At 45.5% G+C, this 14593-nt stretch overlaps 1 protein-coding gene across 2 annotated transcripts in view; it reads left to right on the top strand.

Moving 5' to 3' along the window:
- Window positions 1-14593, top strand: part of RTN1 (reticulon 1) — a 205745-nt gene that overhangs the window by 166259 nt on the left and 24893 nt on the right. Inside the window, exon 1 of one of the 2 annotated variants that reach the window (XM_080922847.1) lies at window positions 10474-10609. The exons of the other annotated variant lie outside the window; for it this stretch is intronic. Coding sequence (XP_080778973.1) covers window positions 10549-10609 — 61 coding nt within the window. The 5' untranslated portion in view covers window positions 10474-10548. Of the gene's footprint in view, window positions 1-10473; window positions 10610-14593 lie in introns of those variants that run through there. 2 annotated transcript variants of the gene reach the window in all.

Raw genomic sequence — 14593 nt, 5'->3', positions numbered from 1 at the left:
ACTTGAAAACGAAAGATAACACATAAAAACACATAACATGTAACAGAAACACATAACATCAAAGACACATAGCAAACAGATAACAACAAAGACACATAACATAACAGATATACAAAACAAAGACATGTAACAGACATATAACATAACAAAGACCCACAACAAACAGTTTTAGATAGAGATCTAATAGTGTAGGTGGAAGAAATACCGTTAAAGTTTTTTTGTGTGTGAGGGAACAAAATTATATGATTTCTAGTTAATTACACACATAATAATTGAAGGATAGCAGGTGTTACATGTGGTTTGCTGCCAGAAGAGTTTTGCATTGTATGGGAAAATACAAAGTTACATATTCACAATCGGCTATAACAAGCTCAGAAAGAACATCACAGTTTCTATGACAGTGACTGAAATGTTCAGCTAGGTGTAGCTCCACTGGAGCTTGAGAATGGTCCAGCACATGAGAGCACTTGCTGTTCTTACTGAGACCTGAGTTCAGTTTCCACCAGCATCCTCCAGCCTCTCACAGCTGCCTGTGACATCAACGGAACATGTCACAGCTTATGGGTGTGGCTAGAACTGTGCTTGGAGGAAGATGTATAGTTTTATATTTTATGGGTTTTAAAAAAATATTTCACGGTGTGTGTCTTTGTGTGGGTTTGCACACATGAGTGCAGTGCCAGATAGAGGCCAGAAGAGGGCGTCAGATCCCCCTGGTACTGAAATTATAGGCAGTTATTAGCCACCCACTGTGGTTGCTGGAAACAAAATTTCTTTCTTTAGAAGAGAGAAGTGTTCTTAACTGCAGGTCCATCCTTCCAACCTCAAACTGTGCAGTTTTAAATAAACACAACTAGGTTTCTTTTTAAGCCCAAAACAATTATATGCCCTCATCTGAAAGGGCCAGTAAAACTGAAGCAAATTAAAATAATAGTAATTAAATGAAATATAAAGCAAATATACAGAGGAAAAGCAACAGCCAGGAATAGAATCCTTTAAAACAAATGCGCAATATTGAAAAATTCCTAACCAGATGGTCAAGAAGGGAGCAAAGCTACCGAGACAGCATCACAACTGAAGGGCAGACACAATGGTAGCACTTCCCATCACCGAGATAGTCCCAGCTCAACAACGTTTGCTTAATATACAGATTCACTCAGATAAAACCAACCAAAATTACCATAATCAGAAACTGACATACAGGATTATCTCATTATATATACTCATGATTATACTTATTAATGAATCATATGAGGCAACTAGACCCAGGTGGGAAAAGTGGTGAATTCTTTGTAATTCTAGGGATTCTAGGGATCCTATTTTACATAAATGCTTCCAAAGAGTAACATCTCCCAACTTGATTGCTGAGGTGGGTGTGGCCCTAATCAAAATAAAATAAATACATTTCCAAAAAAAGGCAAGGAAGAGGAGGAGGGAGGAGAGGAGGAAGAGGAGCAGAAGGGTGGGGGAGGGGAGGAGGAGGACAAGGAGGAGCTGGTCATGGTAGTACACACAGTATGTTTCTACAAATACAACTGCACAAGAAAGCTTGTTAGGTTGAGCCTTAATTGAGCATTTATAGTAATAGGTATCACATTGAAGACTCAATGAAGTTTAGTCTGGGAATAAAAGTTTTATTAATGCCTACATTATAGAATAGCCAGAGAAACACATACATTCATTTTAGTAGCTATAGAAAGAGTTTCTGCTAAAATGTAGTATGTGTTCAGAAGTGACATTTCCTTACTCCCATAAGTCAGAGCAAAACATTTAAAGCCAACACCACACTCGGTTTGAAAATGGCTACCCTGAAATCCAGGAGAAAGTCCATTCCCACTTCTAGTCACTGTTTCTCTGCAAGCTGTGGCCAGTTTAGCCTGACAGGGTTTCAGCTGAGAAGATGGCTCAGGGAACGAGGCCCTTCGTCCAACTCCCAGAACCCATTTTGAAAGCCAGCTGTGTGGTGCTCCCTGGACCCCCCACTGGAGAGATCCCCGAGACTCGCTAGCAGTCGCTAGTTTCCAGCCAATTAAAGGCCCTGTCTCAGAAAAGAGAATGGATGGCTTTGAGCAAAGATGGCTGGGGCAATCCTCTGTCACACCTGCCCACATGTGTACGTGCACACATCAGTAAGTAAACAAATGCACAGATAAATACATAAATAAGACAAAGCGAGGAGCAGTGATGAAGCTTTTATATCTGAAGATCGATACAATGATGTAAAAGGCTCGAGTCTCCAAACAGCGCAAGTCAAACAACCGTAGGAAGTTGCATTTTTGACTCTTCCGCTTGAATACCGCATCAGACTTTTCTTCATTAAGCATCCTGCAGTTCGCTTTGTTTTAACTGACTCGACAGCCTCTGACTTTTTAGCAAACTCTGTCCAGCAGCACATTTCAACGTGTTTTTCATAACTTAGATTTGTGATTTTCATCCTGGAAGACGCTTTCTGTCTTGTCTCTCTCTGATTGACTTGATTCTGTTACTCATCTACCTCATTCATTTGAAGTTATAGGCTTGGCTCACAGATACGAAATGCACAAATCTGACTTGTCAGAGTCCAGAGTTAATATTCCTCCTTAGTACTGTAGGAGCCTTCCTCAACCGCCTTTCTACCTTCACTCTCTGCTCTAGTTCTGTCCTTCTTTAAAAAACCCCAAACTAACCACCAACCGTGTTTCATCTGCAAGTAGATGTGAATACCACCTGCAAGCAATGCTACAGTGCCCCACAGAGGCCAAAAGAGGGCGTCAGGACTCCTGGGCAGTTACTGGCCATTGTGTTGAAGTCTGGGAACTTCAGGCCTCGACAAGAGGAACAAATGTCCTTAAACATACAGAGCCATTTTTCAAGCCCCCAATATGTTTGTTAAAATTAATTCTTTGAGAGTTTTATATATTCCTCTCCTCCCCAGCTCCCTCCAGGTCCACCCATATCTTTCTGTTCTCTTTCTTTCCTTCAAGTCCATGATGCCCATAGATTCATAGCTGTGTGGCTTCCCACTGGAGAATGGTTTCCCTGCTTTTAGAGAAAACCAACTATCCTTTCCCCGGCAGCTACCAATTGCCAATAGCCTCCATTAGGGATAGGCTTCATGTGGACGATTCCCCACCCACTGCCCTCTCACGATTTGTTCCGGCTTGAGCTTTTATGGTACCTGTGCACGCTGCCACAGCTTCTAAGCTCATATGTGCAGCACCCTGTTGTGTTCTGAGGACACTGCTTCCTTGTATTTACCACCTCTGGCTCTTACACTCCTTCCACAGTTGAACCCTGAGTCCCGGGATGGGGGGAGGGAGAGAGACAGAGAGACGGAGAGACAGAGACAGAGAAACAGAGAGACAAATAGAGAGGGAGAGACAGAGAGACACACACAGAGAGAGAGAGACAGAGAGGGAGAAACACACACACAGAGAGAGAGAAACAGAGAGACAGAGAGAGACAGACAGAGAGAGAGAGAGAGACAGAGAGAGGGGAGAGAGGGAGAGCAGTACAGATGTTCCATTTAGGGCTGAGCATTCCACAGGCTTTTATTCTGTGCATCTGAACCAGTTGTGAGACTCTGTGTCATTTACTATCTACTTCAAACAGAAGCATCTCTGGTGAGGGTTAAGAGATTCATTATATATATACACACAATAATTATGTCACCTAAAACTTGATGATGAGACCCTCTTGCTAAAGATACTACATTCCTGAGTCACAGAACATGGAAGTATTAAAGGTAACTAGCTTTAATAGTACTAGAAGGTGCTGTGAATGCTACTAGGGGAGAGAAGAAACCATCAGTGTCACCCAGCCATTGGCCCCGTAAGCTACAGTGATGACTCCTACAGCACAAGATAGAACCCATAATGGGCACCACTGAGCCAAGAACTAGACCACTGGGCCATTGATGCTAGACAAGTCATAGGTTATGGTCAGGGTTAGGGTTAGACAGGGTTAGGGTTAGGGTTAGACAGGGTTAGGGTTAGGGTTAGACAGAGTTAGACAGGGTTAGACAGAGTTAGACAGGGTTAGACGGGGTTAGGGTTAGTGTTAGGGTTAGACAGGGTTAGGGTTAGGGTTAGACAGGGTTAGACAGGGTTAGACGGGGTTAGGGTTAGTGTTAGGGTTAGACAGGGTTAGGGTTAGGGTTAGACAGAGTTAGACAGGGTTAGACGGGGTTAGGGTTAGTGTTAGGGTTAGACAGGGTTAGGGTTAGGGTTAGACAGGGTTAGACAGGGTTAGACAGAGTTAGGGTTAGAAAAGGTTTAGGGTTAGGGTTAGACAGGGTTAGGGCTAGACAGGGTTAGGGTTAGACAGGGTTAGACAGGGTTAGGGTTAGACAGGGTTAGATAGGGTTAGACAGGGTTAGGGTTAGACAGGGTTAGGGTTAGGGTTAGACAGGGTTATACAGGGTTAGACAGAGTTAGGGTTAGACAGGGTTATACAGGGTTAGACAGAGTTAGGGTTAGACAGGGTTAGGGTTAGGGCTAGACAGGGTTAGGGTTAGACAGGGTTAGACAGGGTTAGGGTTAGACAGGGTTAGATAGGGTTAGACAGGGTTAGGGTTAGACAGGGTTAGGGTTAGGGTTAGACAGGGTTATACAGGGTTAGACAGAGTTAGGGTTAGACAGGGTTAGGGTTAGGGTTAGACAGGGTTATACAGGGTTAGATAGGGTTAGACAGGGTTAGGGTTAGACAGGGTTAGACAGGGTTAGGGTTAGACAGGGTTAGATAGGGTTAGACAGGGTTAGGGTTAGACAGGGTTAGGGTTAGGGTTAGGGTTAGACAGGGTTATACAGGGTTAGACAGGGTTAGGGTTAGACAGGGTTAGGGTTAGGGTTAGACAGGGTTATACAGGGTTAGACAGAGTTAGGGTTAGACAGGGTTAGGGTTAGGGTTAGACAGGGTTATACAGGGTTAGACAGGGTTAGGGTTAGGGTTAGACAGGGTTATACAGGGTTAGATAGGGTTAGACAGGGTTAGGGTTAGGGTTAGATAGGGTTAGACAGGGTTAGGGTTAGACAGGGTTAGGGTTAGGGTTAGACAGGGTTAGGGTTAGACAGGGTTAGATAGGGTTAGACAGGGTTAGGGTTAGGGTTAGGGTTAGACAGGGTTATACAGGGTTAGACAGGGTTAGACAGGGTTAGACAGGGTTAGACAGGGTTATACAGGGTTAGACAGGGTTAGACAGGGTTAGACAGGGTTAGACAGGGTTAGGGTTAGATAGGGTTAGACAGGGTTAGGGTTAGGGTTAGGGTTAGACAGGGTTATACAGGGTTAGATAGGGTTAGACAGGGTTATACAGGGTTAGATAGGGTTAGACAGGGTTAGGGTTAGGGTTAGACAGAGTTAGGGTTAGGGTTAGACAGGGTTAGACAGGGTTAGACAGGGTTAGACAGGGTTATACAGGGTTAGACAGGGTTAGACAGGGTTAGGGTTAGTGTTAGGGTTAGACAGGGTTAGGGTTAGGGTTAGACAGGGTTAGGGTTAGGGTTAGGGTTAGACAGGGTTAGACAGGGTTACACAGGGTTAGATAGGGTTAGACAGGGTTAGACAGGGTTAGACAGGGTTAGGGTTAGACAGGGTTAGGGTTAGACAGGGTTAGGGTTAGGGTTAGACAGGGTTAGACAGGGTTAGACAGGGTTAGACAGGGTTAGGGTTAGACAGGGTTAGACAGGGTTAGACAGGGTTAGGGTTAGACAGGGTTAGACAGGGTTAGACAGGGTTAGATAGGGTTAAACAGGGTTAGACAGGGTTAGACAGGGTTAGACAGGGTTACACAGGGTTAGGAGAGAAGCTACTACTATTCTTCCACTAAAGTACATAATCTAGAACCACCTCCTGATGACTTGTTATGCCGACTGCTGTTATCCATAACCGTGCTCTTATTTCTCCCTTTTAGACTGAAGTAACAGCTGTGGGAGGGCTCTCCTCGGGTCTGAGAGCTAGCTTCTCTTGTTTCCTAGTTCTTTGAGACTTTGTGCACAGGCTTTCCTGGATGTACAATTCTGAATGACAACTCTGACTCCTCGACACGTGTGAGCATTCTCATTCTGCGAGAGACCTCTTTAGGCATAGTTCTAATGAATAACCTGCTTTCTACTTGGGCTTCATCTTTCTCCTGGTTTTAATGAGATCCATGTGTCCTGTAGGTCCCTTCTAGCACCCTCCTTTAGGTTGGGCCACAGATTTGAGATGCTAACCCCTCTCGTCCCTGCTGAGTGCTGTCTCCTTCCCATCGCTTTGCCTTAACGCTTTTCAGTTTCAGTCCGTCATGAGTCTTGGGTCATGGCATTGATTGTGTGTCCTGCTGAGGAGCTGACTGATCATCATAGCTCCTAGAATTGATATCCTTTATCTGTGAGACCCCAATGTGTGTCCCATACTCATCCTCTTCACCAGTCTCCTACTTGAAATTCCGAAGTCTTTTCCCCCTTCCGTGGCAACACTATTCCTCAGGCTTGTCACAACGTGACCCCTGTATGTGTCTGTAATTACAATTCACATTTCATGTCTGTCTGCCATGAAAACTCCCTTCACTCAAAGTGGGGGTGCTAGTTCTCGCCAGTGCTCAGCTCCATTGTCACCTACGCTCCTGTCCCCACCCCTCCGGCTGGTGTATCCTCTTTAGCCAGCTACCTGATATCCTCTATTTATAGTCCCCAGTGAGTAGCTGCCTTTGTAGTTAGAAACACACACTTAGTATGGCCTCTACAAATACCTCTAGATCAAATGAACTGATGAAAGATGAATCCAGAAATCAAAGTCATGTTCTCTGTCCCCCAGAGATGATGTAATCCAGAACACATGAAAACACGTTTCCTGAATTACAAGTGCCAATTGTCACCTCAGTCCACACACTTACAATTGGTGCATTACCTTGTTACAGCAGTTAAGGACTGGAAGTCTCTTTAAATGTTCTTATTCCGTATAGCATAAAGGCAAATAAATCCTCAGTGTTCTTTGATCATAATGAAGTCTATTTTTACTTCTGTGCCTTTACTTCCAATTGCAACATTTTGCAGAGCATTGAAAAAAAAATCAAGATGTTTTAGGAGAGTGCTTGATATGGGGTGACAGTTACTCATCCTGGCAGGAAACCTCAGCTCTGAATATCCTTCCCCTACATCTTAATCATTTCTCCTGCTCTTTTGCTTTCTTTTCCTCCTTCCCTCTCCTCCTCCCTCCCTCCCTTTTCCCTCTTTCCCTTCCTTCTTTTCTTTTGCTGGTTCTTCCTGTTTTTCCTGAAATAAGCTCTTGCTATGTAGCCCCAGCTGGCCTCACACTAACTCTCCCGCCTCAGCTTCCAGGATTAGAATGCAGCAGGGCCTTTTCCTATTCTTGAAGTGTCTGCTCCAATCTTCCCTTGAGAGCTGGGCCCTGCTGACCCTCCTTCTAACACCAGACATCCCCCATCCCTATCCTCTCCCCTTTGGACCTGCTTTGCTTTCTGATATATTTGTCTACAAGAGTCTGTTGAGTATTTAACATTTCCATTGTCATCTTTCCTCATCCATGCCACGGCACCAAGAACGTGGAGAGCTGGGACTTCTGTGTCTAGAACAGTGTTGACCGTGCCGTAATCGCTCAGATAAATATTTGTTGAGTAAATATATCCGTGAAGGTGGTACTGTTTCCCAGCAGTAAAATGCTGGAGCACTGGGAGACAGACACCACACAGCCACTGTGGGCACACCAGCCCCCAGCATTTATCTGGATCTGGGATGGGATTACAGACTCTGACTATTTTGCTTTTCTTCAAAACAGACTGCGTAACGCACGATTTCATCTTGAAAACTAAAGAAATCACTTCCTTTCCTGGCAGGCATCTAACCCGAGAGAGTTCTGAGCTGGCTGTGGGAAAAGCCCTTCTGTTCCCTGCCGGCTTGAAGGCTGTGGCAGTTCCTGCCTGCTCCTAACAAGCTTTTCCTGCTTCCCCATTTGCTTTCACCTCTTAAGGAAATTTACATATCTTTTGTACCCGGTTTATTGCTTCGAACTTGGCAAGAGCCGCCCATCAATTCTGGCGAGGATGCAAAGAAAGTATTCATTTGCCGTGTTTGTGAGAAGTAAAGTCTTACCTAGAACTTTGTGTGTATTGCAGGAGTCCAGAGATGTCCGGTGCTGACATGCAGTACATGTGGATTTAAGGAATTTCTGGGACAAAGACTCTGAGTCCAGTGATCTCCCCTTCCCCATAAGTCTATTTCTGTCTCTCTACTTCCTTTGCCTCGGTCTGAAGCCTCTTGCTTCTTGCACCACTAGTAGCAATTGGAAGTCTTACTAAGTCTTACCTTCAACAACCTGACAACCTTACTTTTTCACGTAAGTCTTAGCCTGACTCAGAAAAATGTGGTCGTTCAGCTAAACCGTCATTTCTAAGTCAGGTTTGTGGTCAATTAAAACAAGAAAAAGTGCTGCCCAGGGATTGGATATAACATCCTCAGGTTGAGAAAGAGCTTGCTCCTGACAGCTGTTCTCTGCTAGGGATGTGCTGAACTCATCTTTCCTCCTGAGATTAGCAATGTACACTATTCGGTCTGATTAGCAAAATACAGACTTGCTGGGAATGTGAGAGAACACTGTGAACTTGGCTACTTCTCCATTGTGTCCCCCCCACCCCCACTGAAGGGAAGGTACCTGCTGGCACCTTCACCTACAATCCTGAGGTTACTGTTGAACTGGCAGTGCCTCCTAGTGGCCCAGGCTCCAAACAACGAGGAGTGGCTGAGCATCAACAGATTCCTGGCAACTCCATGGGTCCTGCCTTCTCTATATCAGACAAGGAGAGTTTGCTACTGGCTGGCTGTGGAATGAAGGGAGAAACGGGGTGAAGATGGAGACACAAAACAAGGCGACTACACCTCTAGAGGTGAATTTGTGCTGTCAGGTCTGTAGAAGCCCTGGAAGGAGAGGTCAGCTGCTCAGGAATGTCAAATCATCCCTTGAACCCAAAATGACTAAGCTTCCTCAGTCAGAACTTACATATGCTACAATTGTAGACAGAGGGACCCAGCCGGTCACTTTGGAACCTTGTATTCTGAGAAGAATATGCATCATCCCAAAGATCACATTTTAAAGACCATATCCTAAAAATGAAGAAGAAATTGTGTCTGCAAGCACAACCTACCTTAGCCCTTTGCCAGTACAGGGTATGCAAATGTACGTTTGAGTCTGACTAGGCTTCCCCGGAGAACTGGAGAGGCATCTAGAAGGCTCCACTCCTTCAGGAGGGAGAAGTACTCATCGACCGTAAAGACCATGTCCTGGGAAAGCAGAACAGGACCTGTAGCTTTGGTGTCTAAGAACTCTTCCTTTCGTATTGTTCTGTGGTCCACAAGACAGAACATCCCTTTCTTCGTATTTCTCGTCTCTGTGTGGACCCCTCCCCCCATTCCAAACAGAGCCTGCACCCCATTCCTACTCATTGCTATCCTTTCCTATCCTCATCAGAACGTATCTCTGTCCTAGCCACTCTCCCAAGGTCCTTGTGTACATCCTGATAGAGAATTTACCGTGGAAGCATGCCTTGTCACAAACACAGCCACTGCCCAGCTTCCTTCTACATATACATCTGGACAGGGACTCCTGAAATCTCTGACTAGCTATTCTTGGAAATCTGTCAAATTATCCACACCTGCAGACCCTCCCCCTGCTGTGAACAATCCTAAAGGGTAACATTGTTGACAGAAAGCCCTCTGCTTCTTTGGGTTCCATTTGAATGCCCTTTCCCCGCCCCCACACTGATCACCTCTGCCAATTAGCAATGACCCCATCCATGTGATGTGGCTTCAACCTGAAGCTTCCAAGCCCTACATTCTAATATTCGTTCGTCCTACAAACTGGAGAATTACAGTCCTTTGGAACTACAATAAGATTTCACCCAGTGATTGTTGTTTGGACAATGTCAGGATGGTAGCCACAATCTTATTCACAAGGTTTTAGATAATTATGGAATATTCCAAACAAGAAATCATTTGCCATCATTTGGAAGTCTGGGACAGCAATCTGTGGCCAACATTTTTAGAATTGGGGACAGCAGAGGCGAGCTAACAGTGCGCACCAGTGGGCATTATGCAGTAAGCTTGGCATCTGTACCACCACACGTCTTGGCCAACAGGTTTCATGTTTCTAAGAAATTTCTAGAATATGCACCAAGCTGGTTAGGAATAGCCCTGGTCTCCTTAGCTGCCATCTCTACACAGGCGTTCTTTTCCCCTTTTTCCGCCCTCCCACCCCCAGACCTAGCCTGTGCTCGCGCCTGGGTCTCCTCTCTACCATCCCGGGGGCAGCTCTCCTAAGGCTGCCCAGCCCGCGCCGCGGTCCCGTTGAGCAGCCGCAGCGGCATCCACGCGCGCGCGCCCGCGCCTCCGGGGCCGCGCTGATTCGCTGTCGCGCTCTGCGGCGCTCGTGCCCGCCCGCCCCCTGCGCACGCGCCCGGGGCCGCTTCAGTCTGCAGCCGCGCGGCCACCAGAGCCCACCGCCGCCGCAGCCGGGCAGCGACGCAGAGTGCAAGCTCAGCGCCTGGAGGAGAGCCACGGCGAGCCCGCCAAGCCCGCAACCATGCAGGCCACTGCCGATTCCACCAAGATGGACTGTGTGTGGAGCAACTGGAAAAGTCAGGGTATTCTCTTTATTTCGGTAGTGCATGCCTGCGGCGCACGCGGAACCGCGATGTGGACACGGCCATTGTGCATCATTTCACCTGTGGGATCTATGCATGCTTTACATCCAGGAGCTTTCTGCGGGGGGTAGTAAACCTGGTCTTGCAAAATCGACATGGATGATTTTTGCTCCCTCCCCCCTGCCTTCATCCCTTCCCAGTTCACCCCTTTGTTTTCTTGTGTATTGTGGTATTGTAAATAATGCATCATTTGCCTCCTCCGGGAGCTTCTCTGGCCTGATTATTCAGGACTTGTTTAATCTCTCAGCCGCGGAGCTAAAGTGCTTCCTTAATTTTCTGCACCCCAGTGCATTTATTTCTGCCCAAAGGTTGAGATCAGAGCCATTAACTGAGAGGGCATCCCTTAGGAGAGAGGGACACACCCATTTCAGGCTTGTTATTTGTGATCACACAAAGGAAACTGGAAATGCAGACCAGCTCTCCAAATCCTGAAAGTATGATGGCGTAGCCACTTATTAGGGTGGTTCACTTTGAAATATTCTTGTGTTTGTGACTGTCACTGGAATAACCTATACCATTTATTTATTAACAATGGCTTTTGGTGAAATAAATGGAGGGAAATAACAAAGCAGTGACAGCTGCCCTCGGGTCTAAGGGATCTGTTTAGAAATGGTCCATATTAGCACTGGGTGTGGCCGCCCTCCAGCCTTGCTTGCTTTTCAGCCATTTTTATTCAGCCTCATACCTCACACATACGTGTCTCCTTTGTTACATTAAGATTTTCTCCCTTACCTTGCCCACCTTACATGGGAAGGAGGAAGGGAGAATTTTCAAGAATGAATTGTATGAGGTAAAGTCGGGGGTTGCTCAGATGCAATGTCTTTTGATATTTAAGAAATACGATTCTAAAGAAGGCACATGGATGGAGCCTGCAGGGGTTTGCAGCATCCCTGGGGACCAAGAGCACTCAGTGTGGTGGCTCTTTTTGTCTTTTCTTCTTTCTTCGTTTCTCTCTTCTTTTTACTTGGGGGGGAGGCGGGGGTTGTTCCTTTCATCTTTAATGATTTTGTAGGATTTTTCTTTCTTTCTTTTTTTTTTTCTTAAGAAAAGATAAAAACACAAATCAGAATTAAAAGCACGCTTGCTTTGGCTCTTGTTTGTTGAACTGGTTGTCAACCGCATAAAATACAGCGGTCTACTTCAAATCATGTGGGCCTATTAGAAACATTGACTGTCAAAAGTAAATAGGTGGGCCATAAATTTAAACGCCAATAAATAATAAATACGCAGTCAAGAGGTGCAATCTCAGGGAACGAAGGCAGCTACATGGAATAGCACGGGTTGAGCAGAAGCGGGGGTGGGGGCTCTGAAATGCTTTGTGTCATTTCCTTCTGGGTCCATGTGCTTAGACCCATCAGTTGGATGCACACATTCTGCAACTGTGCCTTCCTAGGATACCAGGCGTAGATGGGTGTGAAGACTGGTGATTGGCGTTTGATTCTGAGTGTCTATTTTTAACAGAAGCAGACATGGAAAGATGGCAGCTCGCGTGTTTCGTCTGTGATGTTACATCACAGTACTAAGGTTTTGCATTGGCTCACTTTAAATTTTGAAAGGGATTTTTTTTTAATGATCAGGAATTGGCATAAAATGCAATAACTCGCCCTCTGAAGGCAACTGTGTGTCTTTCCAACCATACAGCTACTTGTGGAGATTAATTCAGAGTCACCAAAGAGTCTTTATTCCCAGTGACCTTTGATTGTCATTAGATCCATTGATTTCCTTTCCTCAAATAGAACAAAGCCATTAACTTGAAAATTGACTAATAGTTAGATAGAGAATTCAGTGACACCAAACAGCCATGGTGGTCAGAATGAATTACTCCTTTGTTATCCCCCCCTCGTGGGAACTTTCATCACAGACTAAACCACAGTAGATTCAAGACACATCTTCACTTCAGTTCCCTATCATTTAAAGCAAACCCTTGTAATCCTGAGCCACACCTCAGAGTCACTTAGAATGCTTTAAGAAACACAAAGGATGCTGGGCCCCACCCCTAGAGCTGAGCATTGTGATCCTGGATGAGTTTAATACCTGTGTGGGGTTTGAAGCCAGAAGCCACTAGTGTATAGCAATTCTTAGTGTGCCCAACTCCTAGGCCAGCAGAACTCAGTATACAAACAGCACGGGTGTGACCAAAGAGCGGCCGCCAATGAGGTTAGAAGTCAGCAGACACTGCTTAAAACGTCCACTGGAAACGCTGAGAAGCTTTGCCTAGATAGGAGGCGCGTGAACTTTAGGCTCCCTCTGCACCATTACAATTTTCATCTACAAATTACATCACTGGATTATTTCACTGAAATGTATTATAAAACTAGAGTGCATTGGTTTGGTGTGTGTGTGTGTCTGTCTGCCTGCCTGTCTGTCTGTCTGCCTGACTGTGTATGACATATATGATTGCAGTGAAAGGCAGCAATGAGTGGCTGCTCATGCCTACAGTGCCATCAGTGAAGAGGTAGAAGCTTGTGTCACCAGCAGCAACAGTGGTTACAGGAAGAGGCTAAATCAGACACTGCCATACACACCTGTAACCCCAGCATTAGGCTATAGCGACAGGGGTTCGAGGAAGCCGTGCTCACACAGTGAGGTCAAAGCTAGCCCGTTAGACCGTGTCTCAAAACACAAAACAAAATGAAAACAAACAAAATACTCTAAAAGTTTACAGGATTTGGGTTCCTTTTCCTAACAGAGCTAATCTGTACAATTTACCACAATCTTAATATGTATGGGGCTGTTTTACTGATTTGGTGAGATGGAGATCTGCTCAAACCCCGGGTGTGAGGGTTTCACATTTTCATCGTGGAGCTGATAGATGAGGCTTCTGTCAGGTGCACAGCTGGTGACAGCCCCGAGCCCCGCTTCCCACTGTTCTGCCATCTGCCTCGGAGGTAGACCGCGCTTTCCTCTGTGATTTATCTAAAGACGAGTTGTCTGTAGAAGGGCGAATAGCCCTCATATTCACACATTTCCATTTTGCCAGGTATCCTCTTTCAAATGTCTGGTTGGCTCTTGGATAGTGGGAGACTCTAAGAAGTTAAATCAAACTTGCCCAGGATGCGGAAGGAAGCTGTAATTCAGGAGTTAAAAGGGAGCATCTCAGTCTGGTTCCCAGGCCCTCACTTACCTCCCAACTCTCACAGCCGCCCTCCTGAAAGCTGAATGGCAGGATGAGCTCCTGTCCACCTCTCTGAGATGTGTTCACACAGGCCTCCCTCCACCCATATTATTATCCCCATTCCCACCATCACAGACTAGCCATTCTAAATTCTTACAAATAATAGCAACGGTTGTGTTACTTGGTCCTATGCCTCTATGACATCCCTCTCTTTCTATTGGGCAGGGAACTCAGCCTAAGACTGACAGAGAGGACCAGTAATTTGCCTTATATTGGAATTTAACCCTACAACTTCAATCCAAATGATGCCATGCCAGGGAAACAAAGAATAATGATCAACAACCGCCCACAGGAATCTGTCTGAACTCTAAAGACCCCTGCCCTTCTCCCCTTTTTAGATTTCACTGCGTTCAACAAATTTAGCGGGCAGCCTGAACAGGAGTATGGCGTTTTGGCATCTGTCACGTGCTTTGGTGCGGAGGCTCAACCCCTTTGTTGTGCGATGACTCTACCAGCATGCCACCTTTTAATGATGTACTTACTTATCCTTTCAAAATGAAGTATCTTTGAATACTCTGCGGTGGTTTACAGTACTCTATAGAAATGCTTTAGGATTGTCTGATCTATATGTTACTAGACAAAACACTTATTAAAGCCCCAAACAACCCATAATACAGGAAAACACATTATTTTAGCCACAGAAACCGAAAGAAGGTCATTTTTGTTTTGAGAATTGCATTTAAAGGCTGGGGAAATAACTCAGTTGATAAGGTGCTTGCTGTCTAAACACGAGCTTAGGCAAGAAAGAT

This window comes from Micromys minutus, assembly GCF_963924665.1.
Source record: "Micromys minutus genome assembly, chromosome: 1".
NCBI classification, from domain to species: Eukaryota; Metazoa; Chordata; class Mammalia; order Rodentia; family Muridae; genus Micromys; species Micromys minutus.
This window is presented reverse-complemented; position numbering and strand designations above follow the sequence as displayed.